Source organism: Gavialis gangeticus, unplaced genomic scaffold (genome assembly GCF_001723915.1).
Source record: "Gavialis gangeticus isolate Ggan-Ray unplaced genomic scaffold, GavGan_comp1, whole genome shotgun sequence".
Lineage (NCBI taxonomy): Eukaryota > Metazoa > Chordata > Crocodylia > Gavialidae > Gavialis > Gavialis gangeticus.
The window spans coordinates 176,089,694-176,115,769 of NW_017729024.1; the positions used below are offsets into that span (position 1 = coordinate 176,089,694).

General features: G+C 45.2%; 1 protein-coding gene across 1 annotated transcript in view; it reads left to right on the top strand.

The window, feature by feature from the left end:
- SLC14A2 (solute carrier family 14 member 2) overlaps nucleotides 1-26,076 on the top strand; it is a 58,470-nt gene that overhangs the window by 3,038 nt on the left and 29,356 nt on the right. The window contains 6 exon segments of the mRNA XM_019518293.1: nucleotides 961-1,089; nucleotides 4,664-4,856; nucleotides 7,790-7,931; nucleotides 8,930-9,058; nucleotides 11,226-11,275; nucleotides 14,049-14,203. Of these exon segments, the coding sequence (XP_019373838.1) occupies nucleotides 961-1,089; nucleotides 4,664-4,856; nucleotides 7,790-7,931; nucleotides 8,930-9,058; nucleotides 11,226-11,275; nucleotides 14,049-14,203 (798 nt within the window).

Genomic DNA, 26,076 nt, shown 5'->3' on the forward strand with positions numbered 1-26,076 from the left:
ATTTGAATTGGCTCCAGTGTGAGGACAGGGCTGGGACCGACAATCAGATGATTATCAGGCCCAGCCCTAGGACCCTCTGGTACTATGGACACCCAACTCTCAACTTGATCCTGGAGGAACCTGACAAGTGTAAGATCCAGGATCTTTCCTCCTGCCATGTGTGGCTTTCCTCATCCCACCCAGAGGCTTGATCGAGCAGAGAAGTCCCTTGCTGATGTCATAGCTGGGTGAAGCCCACAGCTTGCTCACATTATTTCTGTGGACACCTGCTGAACACACCTTACTTAATCTGGGATGCTTCTTCCATGACAAGTTATAGTTTTGCTGTGATACATGCACATCTAGCACATGCTAAGTGTAACACGCAACATGGGTCTGTCTGCCCCCATAAATCTTGTTTGAACGATTTGCTCAAGGAACAGAGGACGGAGCAAAGAACTGCGCCTTAGCCTCATTCGTTCTGAGCTAGGCTCTGACCCACCGGACTAACTTTCCCTGATGTCGAGTGTAGTTGTGAGAACAGAATTGTGGCCCCAGTGCTCAGGTTGCAAAAGGCGCTGAGGAACCAGCTCGTTTTGATGGGTCTGGCAAAGCTTTAAAAGCAGGGAGTGGTAGCTATCTGGTTGTCTGGCTTCTATAACATTTCTCTTGAGTTTAGCTTTGCCATAGCTGTAAAAATTCAGTGTCTCACAATTACTGGAATAGTCTGGGTACCCTGCAAACTTCCAACAGCCTCTAGGTTTGGGGGACCAAGCAAAACCACTAGTCTGACATGAGTTATGCTAAACCCAAGCCCTCAAAATGTGTGCATGACCACATCTTTCATTTTTTTCTCTATGAGATATAGGACTTCCAGAGGTTGCATGTCCGTGATACACTGAGTGGTAGAGTTGAGTGCATAGTCTGCAGTGAAGGTTGCCTTCTACTAAACATTTCCAGCCAGGTGTCTTTCCTTTGCAGGTCGGCCATAGCAGCAGGCCTTTATGGCTATAATGGGGTCTTGGTGGGATTGATCACGGCTGCCTTCTCTGACAAGGGAGACTATTAGTGGTGGCTTCTTTTCCCTGTTGTTGTCACATCCATGGTTTGGTAAGTCACACTTATTTTCTATAAGCAAAAATAAATGTTTCTAGTTCTTCTCATCATACATGACTTATCTTCAGTGAGTAAAAAACATTTATTGATGCCAGTGGGAATTATGCATACAGACAAAACACATTGCAGATTCTTCTGCTAAATCCCTACACGTGCAATGTAAGTTATACTTAGTATTCTTAATTTTTTTTTTGCCCTAAAACAGTGGTTTTCAACCCCTAGGGGTCCACAGGTTAAGGGGTCCACAAAAGATGGCTAAGATCCATTACAAGTATATGAATGCACACACTTACAATCCAAAGGGGTCCACACCTTTATTCAAAATTTCCAAAGGGGTCTACAAGTGAAAACAGGTTGAAACCACTGCCCTAAAATGTAGGCTATGAAATAGTTCCTGTATTCTTCCTGTTTCACAGTCATCTGTGTATGTCCATAGCTTGGAAAATGCCTTCAAGTCCTTTGCACTGATACAGGAACAAGTATTAGCAGATATATACACTGAAAATAGCTTCTCTAACTCACAACCTTTGCAAATGCCTGTGGTCAAGAGGCTAGATTCAATCTGGGCCTAATCATGAGCACCATTAAAAGTGCTCATGCACTTGCAGCAAGATCACTTCCAACCCAGTGATCTGCTGAACCTGATCTTGCCCTAGGAGTCAAATCTCTAACTTCTCCTGCACACTTGATTTCAAAGCAGTGCTTCTTAGACTAAAATAACCTTTTTTAAGGGCAGATCTTAGCATCATTACAAAAAGCATTTTAACAGAAAGCTACCTAACTGCAGTTCAAATGTTTCATTTTAATGGCTTGTTTTAGTGATGAGATCCAAAACATTTACCTTTCACCACTCTTACTAAAATTTTGATTATTTCATGTTTTATTAATTTATTTAGACCTTAGAGTGATGGTCGCATTGTACCAATCCCTAGAAAGCCAGAATATTTTTAGGAATGCTTACACTTTTTGGTCTGCCTGAATTTTTTGAGCCTTGCTATTTTAATTGCTTTTGTTATAATTCCCCAGGTTGAAGGGCAGAGTCATTTGAAGGAGTTTAGAATTAGACAGTTCAACGAATTTTGGGCTGAAATACTGAATTTCAATTAAAAAGGAAACATTTGGTATAAAAATTGTCACATTTTTTCTATCTGCTAGTAGACAATTTGTGCTTCAGTAATAGAAACAGGACAAAGCTTTCACAAAAGGGCTGAAGCATTTTTCTGCTAGCTCCAGCAAAGAAGTATGTACACCACTGAGATAACTGAAATCATTATCAAAAAAGGGATTGATCTGAGAATAAATGGGGATTATAATAGAGTGCATCTTTTCCACTGATTGTAGCAATAAAAAAAGGCATCACATATTTCATCGGAAAGAACAAATGGATTTGGTTAAAATCAGATCCAGCTCTTAAACTCACCTTCCTTTGAAATTTTCAAAGGTTCAGTTAACTACTGCATATGATACACAGGACTTTCTGCTCTCAGCTAACTTCAGTGGATTTGCACAGATCTAAATAAGAGCAGAAGCTGACTGTGCTAGATATACTGTGGGGATAAATCAGTTTAGCTCAAGCAAAGCCACTGGAAATGTCAGTATTTGCCAGGGTAGGCCCTGGCCCAAAAGCTTTTGTCATTTCCACCTGCTTGTAGATTTATTGATTCCAGGCACCACTGTAGGAGGACGTGCCCCAAGAAAGGCTGCCCATGTGATTGATCAAACTAGACTGACAACCAAAAAGCCTGAGAAACTCCCAAGAAACCCAATTCTTGTGACATTTCTAGCCCAAATTCCAGAACCAAGAGGACTGGACAGGTTTATACTTCTCATCCAAGCTTTCACATACTTCTTGGTGTCAGATCTCTGAATCATTTGTGGTTTCCCTACAATTATGTTGTGTGCCAAGAATAAGCCTAACTTTTTTCCGTGTAAGACAGAAGCTTGGATTTCAAATATTTCTTTAAAACTTCAAACAGCCTGATTCGACTCGGTGCTGAACAACACCGGCTCTCATTGAGATGGATGAGGCTGTCATGGTCCTAGCATCCCAGAGCACTTTCCAAAGGTGGGCTGGTAGAGTGGAGATAACAGAGATAATCAATAGAAAATGGAGATAACCAGTAAAATCTCCCCCCCTCCCTTCTTGCCTCCACGCCAGCCTTACTTGTTTCCAGAGCAAGAGCTCACAGAGTTTCACATCCTTCAAAAAACTGAAGAAATAGGCAAACTGACGAACTGAACTACTTCCACACCCATTTACAGCCCAGCAGAAGGCCACTAGAAAATGCTGAGCAGCATTGTGTGACTGCTTATCCTCTCTGTTTTAATCTTGTATGAGAGATTCATTTCATGGAACCCCTAAAAGTAACTTTTATGGTTAGTAGCTTTGACATTATTTATATTTTTTACAATATCGCACATTTTATAATATGCCTCCAAAACCATGTGCACCATTAATGTGTTAAAAAAAATGAACTCAAGAACCAATTAAAATGTTAATCGCAAATGTTAATGGCGATCCATTGACAGCCCTAATTTTATTGTATTTATGTGAATAAATAGCGAAGGTGTAGGGGGTCTTACAGTAAGAGAAACAAAACAACTTAAAAGGGCAACTAGAATAAATCAAATAAAACAGAGACCCGCTAAAAACATGTCGGTCTCGCTTCGGTGGCTAAGTGCCTAACCAAAGAGAAAGACCTTGCAGTGCTCCTGAAGGATGCCCAGGCTCAGGCTCCAGCAGTCAGTAAGAAGGAGGGAGGGCCAGAGATGAGGAGCAACTGCTGAGAATGACCTCTCCTGTGTTTTCATGGCATGAATTAGGTGTACTGATGATACTTGCAGGAGGTTGCTTTCAGCTGACCCTAAGGATCATGATGGCAAATAAGGTAAAGTAGGGCCCAAGCCATTTATGACCTTATAGGTCAAAACCTTGATTTTTGCCCCAACAGCTACTGGGAGCCAGTGCAGACACTGGAGGACTGGAGTTACATGGTCCCAATGACCCATCCCTGGTCAGAAGGCAGGTTGCCACATTCACCACCAGCTGTAGCTTCTGAATGGTTTTCAAGAGCAGTCCTATGCAGAGTGCACTGGTTTAACCTCAAGGTTATGAAGACATGGGTGACGGTGGTGAGATGAGAGACTGAAAGAAAGGGCCAGAGTCTTCTCACCAGCTGGAGTTATGTGAGAGGCACTCTTAGCCACAGCTATCACCTGAAGATACAGAGAATCTAGGAGCACTCCAAGGCTGTGAACTGGAGTAACAACGTGAAACTGAACCTCAGTGATAGGTGCCCCAGTCCTGGCCCCCCTCCACCAGACAAGTGGTCTGCCTCCACTGCTATCACCTCTGTCTTGTCTAAATTCACTTTCAGTTGGTTCACTATGGCCTTGGAACAAGTCTAATGCCTAGTATCAAGACCTTTAAAAAATTATTAACCAGTTGAACCAAGTAGTATTTCAACTTGTAATTCCATGACTTCAGACTAAAATGGTGGGAGGTTTCTCACACCTCCAACTGCGGTGACCAAACAATAACTGTTGCTTTTTCTTCTTCTCTTTTCAGCCCAGTTCTTTCCAGTGCATTAAGTTCAATCTTCAGTAAATGGGACCTTCCTGTTTTTACCCTGCCTTTCAACGCCACAGTTTCTCTCTACTTGGCTGTGACTGGACGCTACAACCTCTTCTTCCCTACAACATCCATACAGCCTGTAACATCAGCACTCAACATTACGTGGTCTGAACTCCACACACAACTGGTAAGCTACACAGAAGACAAAAGAAGTATTCCAGTCTGTTAGGAAAAATGAAGCCGCTCACCTGTAGGTAACAGGCTCATATACAGCTTAAGGTTCTACAAGTATGTGAATCTTATGGCCATGTGTAACGGGGGGCTTCCGCGGGGCTGATCTACCATTGGCCCGTCCACCTGTTTCTGGGCCAGCCGCCCGCCTCCTCATCTGCCACGCTTTGATGATATATAATTATGTTGTTAATTAGGTGGGAGGCTGCCCATTTCTTGCCCCAATGCCAGGGGGCGCTATCTGCGGCTCTGTTCCTTCCCTACACTGCAGCCCAAGCCTCACAGATGGTATCCACAGGCCTTAACATCACCAAACCCACACTGGGCCTCAGAATCCTTCCAATCAGACCCCAGCTGGATCCCTCCAATCAGGCAGCCTATTCCACCCTCATTCAGGGCTGCCTAGCTCCCTGAACTGTTCCCCCCCTCAGGTGTGGTCCCCCCTGGGACCTTTGGCCACCCAAGGCCAGTTGGAAACCCCAGGCCTTCAGCTCTGGACATCCCTCATGGTGGGCCCCTGGCTCTTTTGACTGTTCTGGTCCTGGCCACAGCACTGAGCAGTCGAGGGTATTTAAGTAAGGCTTTTGAGTCTATATCCCAGTCTCTAACCTGGGTCCCCCTTCTTGGCCTTACTATGGAGTTAACCCACCCGGTTGTGGGAGCTGGGGTTATTGAGGCACCCCGAACCACCTTTCACCAGGGTTGTAACTGGTCTGGTATTTCCTGGGGACTCCCGTGCCACTGGGAGCCCCACCAGGCTACCCATTCCCCTGGCAGGGTGCAGTTTTAGGTCATATTCAGGACCAGGAGCCTCCAAACCATCCCCTTAAGCTTCTGCCCTTCCCTCCAGAATGTAGTATTCAGCCTGCAGCCAGGCAGTGTCTCTGTCTGGCCTGCCAGCAGCAAACTGCTCTGTTTATACAGGCGGCCAGAGAGCTAATATGGTGTGACAGGAGTATCGTTGCTGGAGTGGTTCTAGTGGTGACTCCGCCCTCCTGTTATGGGCCAGCCGCCTGCTTACTTGCCTGCCATGCCTTGATCTTAATTGATTGAATGATGCAATTAGCGGAGGCTGCCCACTTTATACACCCTGATGCCAGGAGGTGGCATCTGCAGCTCCTTTCCTCCCCTACACTGCAGCCCAAGCCTCGCAGATGGTACCGCCAGGATCTTGACCTAGGCCTTGCTGTAATTCGGCCCTTTCCTTTACCTCGTTCGGGGTTCCTCACTGCCCCCTCTTGCTCGGTGCTCCTCGCTGCCCCCTCTTGCTCAGGGCTCCTCGCTGCCCCCTTCATTCTGGGGCCAGGACCCCCACACTACCGTGGAGTCCCTATGAGGCGTCCTCCAACCCCTAATAGCCTCACCCGGTCCTCCGGTCAAACAGTAAACACAAAGCACAAAGCCCCTGGGCTATAACGTAAAACTAAACCATCTGGTCAAAACAACATTCAATCCCTACCGGGAAAAATACTCCAGCCTATGGCAGCAAACCAGGGGATGCTCATGCAGACAATCTTCACCCCTCTCTCCGCACTGGCAGAGCTCCCCACTCCTTGGCTGCCAGAGGGGAACTGGCCTCCTGCCTGGGCTTAAGAAGGGCTAAGCCCTGCCCCTTCCTGTCAGCAGGTTTTGCTGGTTGCCCCAGCAACCAGCACCTGTGCTGCCCTGGTGACTGGCAGCTGCGCCTCCCCCTTCTCACCGCTAGGGGTCTCTCTTGAGCTGTTTCTGTTTTCAGGCGTAGGGCACCTAAGTGCTCTGCGACATACGGCTGCCGCAATCAAGCACCTGCTGGCTGCTTGGCTCAGCCCTTAAAGTGACAGGCACCAACAGTGCCTCACCATACCATGTAACAATTCATACGAAATCAGGAAGCCATCCCAGTGACATTCAGATAAATCAGCTACTTCCCAACAAACATTCCCAAAGTGGCACAGCAAGTGGCCCTCAGATTAGTATTTTCAGGAGAAAGGTAAAGGACTAAAACAGACTAGGGAATCTGAACTACTTAAAGCTTATCTTTCCAAGACCCATATCTCAGGTATGTTGTTGAGACAGCCTAGGGAAAACAGGCTGAATTTTGAATTAATATATACCCAAGTGAACTGCAGCCTTCCTTATCATACATCCTACTCAGTTAAGAGGCAGAAGTTTACAGGTCCTCTCTGTACAACGTTTTCTCCTCTTTTGCTTATTTCTTGTACAGCCTGCTTTAGTGCTGTCAGTCACAAGGGTCACTTCCAGCTTCACCTGTGTATTTCTGATGCTGGATTCCAAAAGTTGTTTCAAAGAGTTAGTAAAGCCATCTCAATCTAACAGCAACATGCTGAAGCTTTGTTACTTCCCCCATCTCATTAAATTTGCCTGTTGTATTGAATGTAATTCCAACTTTAAGGAACCACTACCATATTTAATGCCATGCTTCCAGACAGGCACTGCTCTTAAGTACCTGCCTAATAACCCATGTTCAGCAGAGGGGACACAGACTAAAAATGATCTGCTTCAATTTTGGCCCCTCCTGAAAACCAGGCAGACAACAGCCAGTGAGCCACCCAATGTAAGGAGCCGTGAAAAGAGACTCAGAGTTTTAGTGGTTAGTTGTAGTGGCCTACATAGCTATAAGGACTGACTCGATCCTTTCCCTGCACATCAGAGGGGAACCAGCTTTCCTTTACACAGAGTCTTCATAAGAAGAGATGAATGTATCTGGGGTTGCTGGAAACTAGACTACTGGCCCTATTTATTGCTATTTTTTGATGTTTATATGCCATTTACAGGGCATTCATGTATCGAGGCAGGTTTGGGCCCTTTGCTTTATAGCAAATAGCCACTGTCATTTTGTCTCAAGTACAATGATACAATAACAGGGTCCTTTTGAAATGGATGCTGCAGCTCTTACAGTCCATTCCTGTTGGAGTGGGGCAGATGTATGGCTGTGATGACCCCTGTGCCATCTTCCTGGCTGCGTTGCTCGTCTCTTCTCCACTCATTTGCTTGCATGCTGCAATTGGATCAACAGTGGGCATGCTGGCAGGTAACGAATATGGTTACCTGAGTCATGTTTATAATGTCTTACATCTATGGGTTCCTCAACCCTCCTGATAACACAGACCCATCCAAAATTTTCTGGATTCCACTTGCATAAGTGTGGCCACATTTCTTGTCTGCAGGTACAGTCTTGAGTTTGCATCTAATTTGGGGCATTTAATCAACCTGACACAGCAAGAGAGTAGCTTTCTTTTGAGCTCTGTACATTGTGTAAGGGCCTACAAGGTGTTGTGATCTGTAGTTATATTTCATAATGCATGTTATGAAACTAACCCTAATCCCTAAAACCCACCTGAGCAAACTCACACCTCTCTAGAGACAGCAGTGTTGCTTCTAGGCTTAGATCCAAAAGTGTTCTGCAGAAAACTCAGATCATATCATTTGTGTGTGTGAATGGAAAACTGCTTGGTTTCTGGTGTCTTCCCAGTTGGGCAGAGGCCTTAAATCTCATCCATATTTATTCAGTGCATTTCTCCACAAGGGGGAAGGTCAGGAAAAGATGGCTTGGACTGGAGAGAAGATTTGGTGATGAGGTCAATAAAACAAGAAAGCAAATGAAGGCGTCCAAGTGGGAAATGGATTCATCCAAGCTGGCATCCCAACACAAGTGAGACGAACTGGCAAGACATGACAGCAGCCTAGTCACTGGAGGTCCTGCTGGAGCCAGTGACGAATCGTTCAAGAGCTCTTATAAGGCCAACTCAGAAAAGTCCGTTAGTTGGATTCCTGTTGGAGATACAGGAGTGACAGTTCAGTGGAGCCTGTTGAGAGAGAGGGGTGGACAATCCAGTTTACTCCCACACTGCTGCTCTGAGTACTTGGGCACTGGAAAGAGTTTCACCTGAGTGAGGGCTGGTACAAATTCAAGCCCCAATTACACCATCATAAATATGCAATAACAAACCCATATTGATGTCAACCCATTTCCTCCATATTTATGTTGATGTGACTGAGAACACAGTTACCAGTGAGCATAGCTGTAAGAAGAAAGTAATTCTGCATCTATACCATGGAGTTGTGGTATCTGGAGCATCTTCTGCTATGTATCATAAAAGGTGCCTGTTATCTTAAGAGCACTTACTTGGCAGACACATCTGATGGCACTTGCCTGTGGTACATACCCTGTAGGAAAGGGGAGGGCAAGGATACAGGGACTCAAGCTAACTTCACATCCTGCAGATTTAGTGTCAGGCCACGGTTGTGCTGGTAACACTGTACGTGCTCGCAATGCTCATGACTTTGCAAATATGACCTGTGTACGTGCAGTAGAGTCAGGCAGTTAGATGTGCATACAAATGATTTAAGTATTAAGAAGCTCCTTCGTACAGTTTCATTTTAGATTAGGGAAAATAGCATCAAGACAGTGCAGAGGTCAAGCATGTGTCCCTCATGATGCACTGCAGAGCTGTAAACATAAAGTGGCCAATGTGCGCATTCCATAAATAGCAAAGAAAGGCCTAGCAGTTTCATAGTTACATATAGATTCACAGGGCTGGAAGGGACCTCAGAAGATCATCGGGCCAGCCCCCTGCACCAATAAGGAAAGACAATGGGGGTGAGGTGACCCCAGCAAGGTGACCATCCAGTCTCCTCTTGAAGATTTCCAGAGTAGGCAATTGCACCACCTCTGGAGAGAGCTTCTTCCAGTCCCGACACTCTTAACTGTGAAGAAGTATTTCCTAATGTTGAGCCTGAAACGGTCTTCTTGAAGTTTGTGGCCATTGCTCCTGGTTTTCCCCAAGGGTGCCCTGGTGAACAGTTGTTCACCAAGCCCTTGATGTACACCCCTGATGTAGCAGTGAGCTGCTACCTGGTCCCCTCTCAGCCTTCTCTTTTTCAGGCTGAAGAGTCACAGGTCCCTTACATATACCCTGTACCACACTGGAAAAGATTAGGCTGGCCTGGGAAGAAGTGCACCATGAGGGACAGGGCAGAAATTGGTGGGAAATGTTCTAACCCAACACATCAATTTATTGTAATGGGTAGAAGAGAGACCTTCATTTCATGTCCTTGTTGAGGTACAGTGCTCATCACCCACAGTCCATGCAAATAGAAAAGAAAAGGCTAAGCTGAGTCTTGAAAGTAGAGCAACTCCGTACAGTTGGCCCAGTGTTCAAACAGAAACAAATATAAAACCTGTGCACATGGTACTGGGACATCCTATTTAATGGTCCTTCTGCACCAGAATTCAAATCCTAATTCTTGTACCAGAGGAAGTAGGATGGATGCTTTCAAGTCAGCAGTGCCAGCTGGGATGCACCCTAGGGTACTGAAGGAATGGCTAAGGTCATTTGAGAGCCGTGGGCTATCTTCTTTGAGAACTCATGGATGAGTTCAATCTGGAAGGCAGGGCTAGGATCCAGAAGGACCTGGGTAGACTGGAGAAATGGTCTGCAATCAATCAGATAAAATTCACCAGGGACAAAGTCCTACACTTGAGACAGAATAACTGCATGTACAATTACAGACCGGGGAATGGCTGGTCAGGCTGCAGTACTGCAGAGAAGGACCTGGGGGTTACAGTAGACCATAAGATGATTATGAGTCAACAGTGTGCTTTTGTTGCCAAAAAAAAAGGCCAACAGTATACTTGGTTGTATTAACAGACGTGTCACTTGCAGGTCATGGGAAGTGATTCTTCCACTCTGTCCAGCATTAATGAGGCCTCACCTAGATCACTGTCTTTAGCTATGGGTCCAGCCTTTCAAGAAGAGTATGGACAGACTGGAAGGAGTCCAGTGTAGAGCAACAAAATTGATTATGCATGTGAGAAGCAAGAAAAGAAAAGCTGAAAGAAGTAGGGTTTGAAAAGACTGCGGCAGGATTTGATAACAGTCTTCCAATACCTGAAGGGCAATTACAGAGAGATTGGAGATGGGCTTTTTCTGTGGTCATAGGGGTCAGGACTAAGCGCAATGGCCTCAAGCTACAGAAAAGGATATGTAGGCTGGAGATTAGGAAGAACTGTCTGATGATGAGGGAGGTCAAGCATGGGAACAGACCACCTAGAGATATTGTGGGATCTCCATCACTGGAAATTTTTTAAGAACAGGTTCCATAGACACTTGCCAGGATGGTTTGTCAGGGATCACCCTGCCATGAGAGGGGACAGGGAGAGGCAGCTGGACTAGATGACCTTGTGAAGTCCCTTCCAGCTTTGCTTCCCTATGATCCTGTGCATTTTATAGGGTATGCATAGGGACTGCCTATTTCTGATACTGTTTTTAGGATGAGCAAGAGTCTACTTGTCTTGAAGTGTCTTTTTGTCTTCTTTTCACAGTCCTATTTTGTGCCTATGCTGGAGCAGCTCTTACTAGTGTCTTGTCAGTGGTGTTTTTTTATGGATTCTGGCTTTGGGAAATACAGACTTTTCTATTATTTTGCTGACAGTTTTGACAGCCGTGGAGTAAGAATTCTGTAGCCAGCAGGGGGGTTGTATAGATGCTGCGGCAGGTGTATTGTGAGCCTATATTTGCTATGGCTGATAATAGGAATTCAGAGAACTTCAAACCACCCGATCCTCCATGTGCGTGCTTGCATTTGTAGATGAATTCCAACAACATTTCCTGTGCTGAATTCCAACATTAAGTCTACCCTTCCTTCTGTGGTTGTTCCTAACTTAGACAGATTCGTTTTGGCTGTTCTCAATTTGTTCTTGCTTTGTCTCAAGCCAACTATTTTCTCTTTAAAGTCTGATCCAGCCATTCCTGAGTATTGCAAATGTGAAGGGAAAATATATTTGTCTTTTATGTGAAAAGCAGACATTTTATGCTAGTATAATTCAAAATAGCTGAAACCAATACCTCAAACTTAGCTTGTTTCACAGATCTCACTGAAGGATGAAAACTAAAGTCATGTTTGAAGCAAATATGTTTGGTAGCTTTAAATGTATGCACTTCTAAAGTCAATGGGTTCAAATATGCTCAGTGAAATCTATCCATCTGGTTTCTTTCATTGATTTCATAGACATTCGGGCTGGAAGGGACCTCAGAAGAACTTCGAGTCCAACCCCCTGCCCCAGGGACAGGAAGTCAGCTGGGGTCACAGGATCCCAGCAAGTTAAACATCCAAATGTGTCTTGAAGGCGTTCAGAGTAGGTGCTTGAACCTCTATTCCAGACCTTGGGGGCTCAGACAGTATTAGTATTCTTTGCTAATGCATGGTCATAAAAACAGCTCAAAATAGTGGCCCATGTCGATAGGATGCCTCTGTTTAAACACACCTGAGTTAAGGTTGCATAAGGATAAAGACCTTAGATAGATCCTGGCTAAGTACGATTTTGTAATTCATTTCATTGTATCACCTGGGCCTCACAAGGACCTTCTCCCTTCCCCTTGTGACCTTGCCCCTGGCTTTGCATAGCTTTCAGTGCCACCACAGGGTCAAGCCCAGCCCCTGCATCTCTGAGAACAGACCAAACTACCTGCAGTGAAAAACGTGGCTCCGTTAGAGGGGCTGGGACCACTGCTGCACTAGAAAGCTAGAGAGGAAACTCTGGTGCAATACTCAGGGGAGGGACAAAAAGAGGCCACATTTGGAGCTGCCAAAAGGATTAGGTGGTCAAAAATATCCCTCCCAACACTTAACCCTAAAGAGGAGGACAGGCAGATACAGGAAACACAATGATAAAGAGCTCCCATGCCCAGCCAGTAGTGAAAATAAAGCTCAAACTCTTCATAGGCATCCCAAATAAACCAGCCACTGGCTGCCTGGTTTGAAGGGGACAGGGCTGGACAGGGGTAGTGCTCCCAGGAAGCTTTCCATCCCAGCCATTGTGTGGAGGTAGTATAATATAGTCACATGAGCCAACCACCCTTTCATCTTCAACCTGAGGCTGAGGAAACTCCATTGCCCTGTCCTCCAGACTCTTAGGCCCAGATCATCCAAGGTACTTAGGCACCTAACACCCATTACCTTTCCTGGCCTGACAATCAAACAGAGCAAGGCATCCCCATCTCCATGAGCCTAGGCAAGGCAGGCTGGCAAGGTCTCCCAACGTGCTCCCTTTCATCCAAAGTAGAGATGAAAAAAGTTTCACACTCATTTTACCTACTTTTTGCAGCAATTAGTAATGAGCTGACAGCCACCTCCCATTATACAGTTGTCACGCTGCAAACACCATAGCTATGTGAACAAAAAATGAATCTCTCTTAACTACTATAGGTACAGATCTACAGTAGTAGTATTACTGGCTATCCATGATGTTGTTACTGGTATAACTATAGAATCATAGAAAATGAGGGTTGGAGGGAAGCTCGGGAGGTCACATCTAGGCCAACCCCATGCTCAAAGTAGGACCAGCCCCAACTAGATCATCCCAGCCAAGGCTTTGTTTGGTCGGGTCTTAAAAACCTCCAAGGATGGAGATTGCACCACCTCTCTGGGCAACCTGTTCCAGTGCTTTACTACCCTCCTAGTGAGAAAGTTTTTCCTAATATCTAACCTAAACTTCCCTTGCTGCAACGTGAGACCATTGCTCCTTGTTCTGTCATCTTCCACCACTGAGGACAGTCTAGCTCCATCTTCTTTGCAAAACCCCTACAGGTAGCTGACACTGCTATTAAATCCCCTCTCAGTCTTCTCTTCTGCAGACTAAATAAGGCCAGTTCCCTCAGCCGCTCCTCAGAAGTCATTTTTCTCAGCCCCCAAACTATTTTCACTGACTCTCTCCACTTTGTCCACCTCCTTTCTGTAGTGGGGGGAGGGTCCAAAACTGGACACAGTACTACAGTTGTGGCCTCACCACTGCTGAATAGCTGGGAAGAATCACTTTCCTTGACCTGCTGGCAACACTCCTACCAAAGCAGCCCAGGATGCCGTTAGCCTTCTTGGCAACAAGGGCCCATTGCTGGCTCATATTCAGCTTTTTGTCCGCTGTAACCCCCAGTGGATCTATTTTGCATGTCATGTGATAGGATTTGTATGTGTTTGGGGGAAACACATTCCAGGAATGGCATACACTTGGAAGCTTCTTCTATCATATATTTGTCAATACTGGTCTTGGCAGAACAGACTCAACTTCCCAACCTCATGCTAAAGAGTTAAGCAAAGGGAACAGTCCAAATGTCATAAAAAAATGCATCAATCTGTCTTTCCCACCTAGATTAGATTGCCACTCTGCACGTGGCCTTTTTGCTTCTCTGCACTTCTCTTCCTACTACTAATGACAAACAACCCAGCCATCTACAAGCTACCACTCTGCAAAGTGACCTACCCAGAAGCCAGCCGAGTCTATTATCTGAGAATGAAAACAAATTAGCAGACAACCACTGGTGATTACCAAGTGCTAACTGTGGCCAGACTTTGTGATTCCCAGTGCAGCCACTCAGTTTAATTTCTGTAGCACCTGAATCAGCCATTTTAATACTTTATATCAAACACCAACAGATCAGCAAATTACTAAACATCCTAATGCCATCTTTAGCAAGCTATTCATTGAGGTCCAGGATCAGCAAGTATTGATACATAGCATATTGTGGAAGAAATGTTTGTTCTTGAGCTAAGCTATGAAAGTTCATCCACCATAATAATGGCCGTCTTGTCAATGCATATGATAATAATATGAATGTAAATTAATAGTAATAATAATATGGTAAGCTCTTTCATGCACAGATTGTTTTTATGTTATGTTTGCACGGTGACTGGACCCTTTGGATGCCATAATAAAATTAATTTGAGAAGAACCTTGTGTGAGCTGTAGTTAAACTAAGACCAAGTATACATGAAAATGTGCCCGTCTGATCTGTTCCTTGGGCATCACATATATCACATATAAATCCCCAAATCTCACAATTAACACCATGGTTTAAATGGCTACATTTATTATCTTTCTCTGTTCTGTCACCTGCCTTCTCCTCATTTTACAGTGTAATTAGGAAATTCATATTTTTCTTTCTATAATCAGATTAAAAATGGCTTGTTTCTAATTGCATTATCATTCACTGGCGTCGTTTTCATTTAGAAAATAGAAAACTGACAATCCCAGTCACAAGTGCAAAGGCAAGTGTGCATTGTGCCACACACATCTAGCAAGAAGCAGGTGAGGGAAGAGAATGGGAATTTAAGAGGAAGACTCACTAAAGCAGTTACTGTAGTGTCAAAGTAATGTTGTAGCTGTGATGGTCCAGAAATTATGCAAGGGGCAAGGGTTTCTTAGGGTGATGACTTTTATTGGACCAGTGACGTAGTTGGGATAAAGTTAAACCAGGTTTCTTTGTCAGGGCTGGCCAGAACAAGCCAGGCACATCATAATAAAGAATGCCTGAGATAAATTTCCAGGGACAGAAGACACACAAGGAGCAGAAGCAAAGAAGCCGACTACTGGGAGATCAAGGCCTCTCAGAAAGGAGGAGGGTTCTTCTCACCTTTCATGTTCAGAAAGAATTTAGGAGACAGGTAAAATATAATGTGCCACAAAACCAATATTAAGATTTAGCAGTTACTGTAATGCCTACTTACAATCCCTACACCATGATGTCTTTCTACATTTAAAAAAAGACAAGAAGGAAAACCCAAGTGAAAGGCTCACATTGATTGGGGCCCTCCACCTATTGGCCTACTCAACAGCAACCTGCTGAGCCACTGGCATTAGGGCCAGGGGATTCCCCATTTCAGTGCCCTATATGCAGCCAATCAGAAGTGCAAGGTGAATGGCAAATGTTGCCTAAACAGGATGAACAATTTACACCCACTTGATCATTTACAAGGTAACAAGGGGAAATCAGACCTCCTGTCCAAAACAAAGGGCTGTTTAAAGACCCATGTCTAGATCAGCCATGGTGCAAAGGCCAACCAAGCCACAGTACAAAGGCCAACCAAGTACCAAGGCCTCCTTGTTTTTCTAAAATGACATCATAAGAGCCCCATAGCCCTTCAACAATGGCCAACCTAGAGCCTCAGGGCCAAGGTAATTTCCAAACATCTTAATACTAAGAAAGGACATTGCCCCAGGGTGTAAACATGGACCCCAAAGAAATGAAGGACTCAAGCAAGTCATGCAAAGTACAGATTTACCCGAGACCCAAAGGAACATAAAAGTCTTCAGAAATAAAGTGAAATAAGCAGGAAGTGAAAGATCTAACCCTCCCACACCCCCACATCTCCTGGCAGGCAGGGAAAAGTAGAAAAACCACCGTAAGTCCTCTGGCAGCTCTAATCGTAAACCTTGTCATACTGAGCTACGACATGTAGGAGTACACTCAGTGTGACGTGACACCTGAAATTACAGGGGGTATCAGAGAAGTGAAGTGGAATATAATGGCCCGAACTGCAACCTGGTCAGGAAACTAGGATTTATAAGGGAATAGTTTCACAAGGTAGTTGATGATCACAAAAGGTTTCTGTTTTACTTCTCACTAAAAAGACAAAACATGCAGCAGAACAGCAGTCATGCCCAGCTGGCTGCATACTGATTTTGCTGGCAGAGTCCTACCAATTGAATCGTCACCAAGACAACCTGCAAAAAACTGGGATTCCCATAGGAGCCTCCCATACAAAACCTGATGACCCGGCTCAGCTGTTGAGCCATGATGAGATCCTACCTGGATAGCGCTGCAGGGAAGGAAGGACGGCTCCAAGCTGCAAGGGAGGGGAGGGGAGGGGAGGGGAGAGGAAGAAACCTGCATGAAAGTTAGCATGCGAGTACTTTTAAAGAGATGAACGCTCTACTTGAAATGGATGGGAATAATCATCTGCATAGTTATTTGCAGAGCTAATATATTAAGTCTCTCAGCTGAGGTCATTTTGACTCAAGTGTTATCTGTACGATTATCTTAGGCACTCCTAACTGTTAGAGCAGAATCACCTTTGTGAAAAATGTGGAGGGCAGGAATTTGTCTGCATAGCACATTCAGTTTAAAAATGCCATTCATTTAAAAGCAGATTGATAGATGCCACCATTCTTTAGAGGCTGCATGGGATATTTCTTAATTGCAGGTGCATTGCTTTTCCTATCTGGCAGCTTCTCTTGCCCAGTGCTTGAGGTCCCCCCAACATACTCCATATCCCATCTGGCACTAGCTAATCAGAGAGAACTTGGGCAGGAGAAAACCCTGGTGTGCACGACAGCCACCTTCTTATTGCCTGTCTCACACTGCAAGAGGGTCAACACCCTTGCAAAATACTCTTTGAGTTTCAGACTCACTCTGGGGGACTGGGGATAAAAAGGTGTGAAAGAAAAAGTGGTCAAAATGAGGCTTAGCATAGGCTGTGTCCTGCAGGCCTTGCATATCTGCACATCTGATTTATGATCCTCAAAGGAAAGCGCTCTTTCTGGAGCCATCTGAAACACAATGACCTGCAAGCACAGGTCAAATCCACATTCACAGAGCAGAGCCCTCAGGGTCCCTAGAAGAAGAGGACAAACAAAGTTTTGAGGGGGCAACCTCCATCCCTTAAAAGAATAACAACCTAACATGTCCTTTTCTCCCCCATTGACTGTAACGGATGGCTTGGTTTTGACTCCACGTGTGTCTCTACGATTGCTTTTATATTTAATTGATTGCAAGACAGACATTTTACCATGAAACAGTCCAGTGTCAATTGAGCAACGTGGTGACTGTATTTCTGTGCAGTAGGTTATCGTGCGCAAGGTCTGAATTTGGACATACCTGTTTCCTTTTCCCTTTGGTCATTAAGTTCAGCTGAAGCCAAATTTCAGTGCTACATTAAATTATTAGCTAGACTAAGGAAGGGGTCGACAAATAAGAGATGCGCCAGGAGTTACATAGTGCTGACAGCAACCCAGTTTTATCAGTCGAGGCTTAAGATACTTGCAAGACCATTTACTTTGTAAACCATAGTTAACTTAAATTTAAATCTACAGAATCAGGAACCTGCCTATCGGAGAAGAGCTTTTTAAGAGTAAGTTGGGCACTTCCTAAAAGGTTCAAAATACCCTCAATTCCAATCCTCAGCATCCTGGAATGGTCCATTTTCAAGAAGGATAGTAAAAAGAGCAGAATTTCACCGATTGTGCAAGTGCTGTGCAAGTACGTGGGGCACATAACTTAAATCTTCATTGGAAAACAGGTTAGAGAAGTGTCTGCCGGGAGTGGTTCAGATGCTGATTGAGGGATGGATTAGACAATGTCCTGAATTCCCTTCCAGCCCAGTTTTCTCTTCCACAAGTCTCGCCAGGGATCCTAGTTTATCACTTATCAAAATAAGCCCTTTATATGAAATTGCAGTTAAGAAACTACTTTATCCCTATGCCCCCAGCCCCAGGGAGCATTTGCGAATCTCTCCCAGAGCCATATGTCCTAACGTATTCTGGATCTCAGCCCAGAAAGACTTCCTGTGGCTATCAAACGGTTTAAAAATTAGTGCACCTCTGAAATCTGACTTCCACTGAACTTAATGACTAAAGGGAAATGGAAACAAACTTTTCCAAATTCAGACCTCTCCTAGCTTCAAGCTGCTGCACAGAAATACAATGATCGCATTGTTCGAATGACACCGGGTGGCTAGCTCAGCACAAAGACTGGCCTGCCATGCAACTGCATTTCCTCTGGATACGGCTCAGTGGCAGCCATGTGCAAAGTCACCTGAGAATTAAAGAAGTCAGCAAGGTTTCACTGGGGCCAGATGTGGCCCTCAATGATTGGACTTGGCTTCTGTTCAATGAACTTCTTTGCATCCATCAGCACAAAAAGAGATCCTGACCTAGTTCTTTGACAGAAAGCGGCAGCATCTGGCATTCAGAAGAAACTAAAAGGTTATTCAGGATGATGAGAGAAAGGAATTGTTCTAGTTTGTCACATACAAGATTTCCTACCCATGCTGCACAGGAACCATTCATTAAAAGGTGAAAAGAAGAGAGAATAATTAAAGAGCCTGCTGAGAAGGAAAGAAGTATGAGGAAAGCAAATTAGCCTCCTGAGAGGAGAATCCCAGATAATTGCCTTAATGGCAAAGGATGACACCAGCATCACTAAAAGGGATTACCTGATTAGAGGAGAAGGAGTACTTAACCAACACCTGTTCAGCAGAGCTTGTTGGGCCACTGAAAATTAAGAGGTCTCTAAAAGGCTAGTGTGCGATCTTCCAGCTCTAGCCCAATGCACTGATTAGCCAGCTCTGTTAACATCTTCACTGAAGTATATGCTGCCATTGCTACAACCATTTCCCCAAGGTACCACACCCACAACGCGTCTTTCTGCTGTAGAGGCATTCACCCCAAGATGCCTTACAGAAGTGGAAAAAAATGCTGTCACACAACTCAAATTAAGTACCAGCAGCCAACAGGGAGGGAAATTAAGAGCTATGGGCAGAAAGAAGCTTCAGCTGAGACTCGGGAGCTGAAGATGCCTGATGAAGCTCCAGGAAGGCAATTCTGGCTGCCCCGACTGTTCCCCAGCTGATCTGAGCCACTCCTGCCCCACTCCAGCCAGGGCGCACAGTAGGGCTGTGCGAAATGGCACCATTTCATTTCGATGTCCATCTCGACAGGACAGTGTTTCGTTTCGACTTCTGTTTCGTATCAAAGCACCGTTCCATTCTGTTTTGTCAAAACTGTTTCGCTGTTTCACCCATAGGCTATAATGGGGAAACACGAAACTGCCTATAACTTTATCATTTCTTGGGCAGATTTGGATGAAAACTATAGGGATGGTAGCCTCTTCAGAGGGCATGAAGCCTGCCAGGTTTCAAGGAGATAAGTGCAAGCGTTTCTGGGAAACTGCACCTCAAAGTGCTGACAAGCAAAACTCATGGCATGAGTGACTGTATGCGTGTCAAGGTTCAGGGGGGTGAAAACTGCAGGGGTAATGGCCTCTGCTGAGGCTATGAAGCCTGCCAAGTTTCAAGGAGATAGGTGCAGGGGTTTAGGGGAAACTGTACTTCAAACTGTTCATAGCAAAACTCGTGCCATGTGTGACTGTGTGTGTGTATGTGTGTGTGTTAAGGCACAACTGCTTTTCTGTCCCTCCCCCAGTGCACAGGGATTGGAAGGGACATCAGGGAAGAATCACAGTCACTGGCCAGCTACACAGTCAATAATGAGAGCAGTCCTTCCCCCCGCTTCCCCCTCCCTCTCCTTATTTTCTCTTTCTCTGCAAGGAAGCTGAGCTTTAAAACTCAAAACATTTCAAAACCCTTTCATTTCATTTTGATTTTGCTGTTTCGAGCTCAAAACAGCATTGAAACAACACACCGAGCGAAATTTTGCACAGTCCTATTGCACAAGGAGCTGAGCTTGGCTAGGGATGGCTGCAGCATGGTTGATGGCTTCCATTACCTGATCCTGTCGTGGGCTGGACGAGAACACGTGGGGAGAGATGGGGCAGGGAGGGGGAACCCTCACACTGCTACCACTGCCCCTGCTGCTGTCCCCAGCTGAGCCCAGCTCCTCTCACAGCCCAGCTGGAGCAGGTCTGGAGCTCCCTTTTCCTTGGCTCAGATGGGATAGCAGCAGGTGCAAGCAGGAGAGAGGAGGAATGGCAGCAGACAGGACATACCACTGAGCATGGAGGGGAAGGAAGGAGAGAGGATTCTTACCTGCTTCAGGGACTTATTAAATGTCCTTGGCTGCTGCTACTGTGGTTTGGTCTCAAAGAGGACAGCAACTGCATCCAAGATATTCAGAAGTAGGTTGAGTGGGTCTGTTTTTGAGTGCATGGGTTATCCTACTTTAAATGGGCAGGAGCTATACACTTTCTGAAAATCAGGTTCTTTTACATATTCAAAAGATATTCAGAAGTGGGTTATGTGAGTCAGTTTTTGAGTGTCTGGTTTAGCCTACTTTAAAGGGATTTTCCTTCTGAAAATCAGGTTCCTTTACAAGGTCTCAAGTTCATTACCTTAAAAACATCCAAAACCACTAACCACTTGATAAATCTTGGGCCCATCTGAGATGTGTTAGAAATGATACATACGTAACTCCAGGATGTGCTGAAAATTCACATGCCCTAGTACTTTAAACCCTGTCTTTATATATATATATATAGAGAGAGAGAGAGAGAGAGAGAGAGAGAGAGAGAGAAATATATATTTCTTTATATATAATATATTTATATTATAAAGATAGATAGATAGATATTTAACATTGTCAAGATAACAAAAGTCCCATCATTTTGGGGTTTGCTATTGAGGGTTGCAAAAAAAGAGGCTTACTGCAATTCAGAAAGAAGAAAAGAATGTAAATAGGAGACTGACTTCCTACTCAGCTGTAGAGTTAACTTTGGAGGTCTCTGGGGTCTCTTGGTCTCTTGCAAGCTCTGCAGATGTTGCTGCAGCCGGAATCCTAAAGCTCACGTCCTACTGTTGGGATCAAGAGACAGAGATTTGCACTGATGGAAATAAAAGGGAACAGATCTTGCAAAATCAAGAGGATCCTTCTTGTCAGGACATTCCCAGTGCAGTTTAGCTGCCCTACCATACCAAGAGCCTCAAGTCTCAGGCTGAGACTCTCAGCAGCTTCTCATCTGAGTTTTTGGAGGGATGAGCTCAGACAGATGCTTCATCTTTCCAGACTACAAGTATTATCCGCGTAAAAGTGCTGAAGGGTTTCCTCAGAGCTTTCAAGCTCAGTCAGGGTGTTTGCACTCTTGGGACAAGGATCTGCAGCAGGCTGTGTACACAGGATGCGTGCATGTGATCAGACAGCTGTAACTCCAGGGCGGGAAGCCTGGAAAAAACAGGGGAGACTAGCTGGGGAGAGGGGAGTGAAGGGCTAGTTATTTAGTGTGTGGTCTGGTGTGGGGAGGACCACGGGAAAGCGCTCCAATGAGTGGTGGCTCCCAGCCTGTAGGCAGAGTGGGAGTAGACCAGACCTATTTGTAACCCAGGATCCCAAAAATGTGGACATGGCTGTGGGTAATACCACCATCAGGGTTACATCCGAGTGCAAAGAGAAGTCTGTACCCAAGAAGAGAAACCACAGGAAAGATCCCCGGTCTCCCATTTGCTAATACAACTGCAATGCCTAGGATGCTCATGAAGCTTAGGCCCCTTTATGGAGTTTCTACGCCGATTATAGTCCTGAATATAATGCAGGAGGATGAAGCCCAGCCTCTTTGCTTTACTAAAAGCCAACATTTTGACCTGATTTTCCAAGCTTTTATTGATAATCTGGAAACTTTTTGACAGAGATCCGAGCTTTCCATGCTGGACTACAATGCAAGTTTTCTTGAAATGTTTTACTTGGGTTAAAAAAGTTTCAGGAAGTTTAATAACTGTTTTTATTTCAACTGTTTTTAGTTAAAATATACAAGATGACCTTAGAGAAAGAGCCATCTATTTTGGTACTGAGGCAATTATAAAAGTTCAAGATCAGGCCTAGCCTGTCTTGAAGGAGAAATAATTTACAATAACAATCCTGTTAGGAACATATAATTTAAATGTTATTGTTATATGACAGCAGCTTGACAAGGAAGAGCAAAGAAAACCATATTTATTCTAAAAAATATGCAGTCAGTGCACATTCACCATGGCAGGGTGGGTAAAGTGTAACAAGCAAACCATAGATTCTTATATTTCCTCTGACACTAAAGGTTTTGGAAAAGTTGAGTATCTAGAAAGACAAAGTACAGGTGCCCCCCAACACCAGAGCAAGACTTGGCTGTGAGTACTTGAACTACCACTTTGCTTCCAAATAAAAATAATGCTGATTTTATCTGTGGGCTGTTATTCACATAAGCCAAGGGCATGAACTATAAAGAAACGGTGATCATTTTTTGCTAGAAAAAAGAAGCCTAGCGAATGTCATGGTGCCCTGATTACCTCCCAGCTTCAGTTCTCAGGTATTTGCAGTTTTTTTCATAGAACCATAAGGCTGGAAGGGACCGCAGGGGTCATCAGGCCCAATCCCCAGATGACTCCTGAAGTCCCCCACTGGGTCATATTGCTGCCTCTTCCACTGGCACGGATGTTGGTTCTGCCACCGATAACACCCGCTCCCAAGACGTAGCAAGCATTTGGAGGTTTGCAGGTTATCGCGCCAATAAAGAAGTTGGTACAGATTGAAACTATATTCTACATGTGGCTTTATAGGCACGTATAGAATCATAGAGACGTAAGGGAGGAAGGGACCTCCATAGGTCAACTAGTCCAACTGCCTGGGGGACCAGGCAGGAAAGGAGAAGCCTGCCAGTGCTGCTGCCCCAGGATGACCCCACTCTCCGTTCAGCCCAGGTGCAGCAGGACAGGAGCTCCCCTCACCCCCAGGATGGTGGGGACAGCAGAGTGGCAGCAGCAGCCAGGGGTGAAGAGAATGGATGGGAAGAGGGTGGAAAGGGAAGGGAAGGCAGAGGATGAGCCTCTGAGCATGGAGAGGAAGAGAGGGAGGGGATTCTTGCCTTCTTTGGATACTTAAAGAAGTCCCTGACTGCTGCTCCTGCCCCGTGGTGTGGCCATGCCACTGCACCCCTCTCGATGCACCCCTGGGGGTGTATAGGAGACTCTCAGAGTGGGGGCAGCGTGGTATAAAGCCACTGCTGCAATAAAGCAGGGCTGCCACTGATAATCTGTAAACTTTTTACTGACAACCAAACTTTTTTATTATGATTGGTTTTAAACCCCAACATTTGGACCCTCCCTGTCACTGTCATTGAGGGCACAAGTAAAGCCAAGTAAAACACCATTGGGTGACTTAAGCACCTCAAACTGCATAAATGGCACCAATGCAACTCAGCAGGGAAGAGCTGTTATAACTACCTAACGAAGCTATACTAATAAGAGGTTGATGTGACAGAGCAGGGGACCAGGCTCTCCGTGTCTTCTCTGCTGACTCTTGAACGACAGATTTCCTGTGCTTTCTTTATCAGCTGTGGTCTGAATCAAACCCTGATCCATAGGGAAGTCTTGGCTGGCTCTGTTCCTGGTGAGAATGTGTTTCCTACCTATCTCTCTTTCTCTAAATGTAATGAAGAAACAAGAATCATGCTCAGATTTTTTTTTAAACCTCCCATTCAAATCTGGGCCTTCAGGCAAGTACCTTGAAAACTCTGGGGCTAAAGGATTTGCTCTAACCAAACCAATAAAGTATCTCTCTCATCCCTGAGCACCCTTTTCTTATGCTCTGTGCCCACTATGCCATGAACTGCTTTTCCAGCTGTCTGCCCCGTGAGGTACAAAGAACAAATAGCTCTGGTGGAGAGGACACTGTCTCGAGGTACCTACCCTCCAGCCTCACAGCCCGTGGATCTCCAACCCAGCTGTTTCAAGCAGTTCATGCTCATTAGGCTCCTAAATCACCAAGTGTTTTGGTGCATTTTTAATCCCTGTCTCATTCCCAATCTCATGAGTTGGCTAACAAGTGGCTTGATAAGAAAAAAAAAAAAGGATCAATGTGAAAGAATTATACATACATCCTCTATGAGAGAAACTATAGTGATGCCTTATGGATAGTTCCTTAAGGAAATTTTGGCTCGGCCAGAAATGGAGACTAGGCATTTATGAGCCCGAGAGAGCATAATTTAGGGTTTTGACAGCTCATTTTGCAATGTCTGAAATGTGGCAGCAGAGGGAGCCAGAACATCAAAGCAGAACAAATATCCATGTCGTCAAGCCCCAAGAAAGGTTTGGTAATATCTTTCATCAGACATGGGGTATCACACTCATCAGACCCTGCAGGCCAAATGAAGGGTATGGGTCCTACATCTGCAGGCACACAGACTGGCTTTGCACACCTGATCCAGTGGCCAAGGCTGGTCCAGCTCCAGTATGCAGGGGAGCAAGGACCAGCCCCCACTGGCATGCTGGACCGGCCAGTCCAGGGCACACTGCATGGGAGTCCAATCCAGACCCACGGGTAGCACCGCAAGCCAGATCATAGGGCTCCATAGGACAGATCTATCTCTGTACTCTGACACCCTGCGCTAGATCAAGTGTTTAGTTGAGAGAGATGTCAGAAAAACTTTCAGCCACAAAATGCCCTTCCTCAGGGTATTTCCTGGGAAAGAAGCCGATACAATAGGCAGCTAGAGCCTGTCATCCTTTTGTATCTACCATATTTCCCAACTATACACCCACGCAAAGAAAAGATGCTACCAAACAACTCCTGCATCTCACGTATTCCCTGGGCCATCTCGGCTACAACACTGAGACCTTCTGCCCAAGTCACCTGCAGACAGTACAGCTTTCCCTGGCTCTATGTGGGTTCTGTAGGTGCAAATTCATTCTTATGCAATGACCCTTTTTTATACCAAAAATTCATTATATGCAAAGTAAATTCACTCTTATGCGATCAATGTGGTGGAAGCCCGCACTCAGCTGCTCTGTGCAGTGCATTGTGGGAGTGACATGCACCCAAATATAGTCTCCTGTGTGGATCTGTGCCCCGTGCTCATTGTCTGCGACACGTGTTTTTGTAGCTGCCATCCCCATTATGGCTTCTAAGCATCCCGCTGGCTTATCTCCTATCCCTCTCCCTGGTCCATCGGTGAAGCACAAGAGAACTTCACTAGCACCAGAGACAAAACAGGAGATTTGGACCCATGCAGAAGCGCCACCTTGTGCTTGTGTGTCCTGTCTGCTGTTGGCAAGTACCAAAATTGTCTTGTCAAAGTGGTAGAAATGGGTCTGGGGGTTACAGTCAAGGTCTAGGAACGTATCCCTATTTGCGACATTGTAAAGTGGGTTCCCTTTATGCGAATTCGAGTTATGCGCTGTTTTCCAGGAACGCACGTGCTGCATAAAGTGAGGGAAACCCATGCATTTTTCACTGCAGAAAAAAGAAAAGATTGATGTGATTCTGTCCTTAAAAAAATATATCACGAAGAGGTGCTACACGCATTGAAGAACACCGCATGCAGCAAACGCAGGGTTTCTGTGAGGTGAGGTTCCCTGGCACAAAGCTGGGTCACACAAAATAGATGGTGCACGCACCTGGGCAAGCTAGGTGCTGCCTACAGAAACCCTCCAAAATTTCGTTGTGGGGCATAGCCTGTCAGGGAAAGCCCAACTTCTGCCCTTAGAAGCCTCCTACAGATAATATTGTGGGAGGGGTGATGAGCTCTGTCCGGTTGATCTAGAAGTGTTTTATTTCTTTACAAGTATTTTGGGCACACGTCCACACAGGTATTTAGATGCCAACGTCTTATTTAGACATTGATTTTGATGGGAAGTTATGCTCCTAAATATCTTGGAGGAGTTGGACATTTGTGGCTACACTGGTTAGGACAGACAGGAGATTT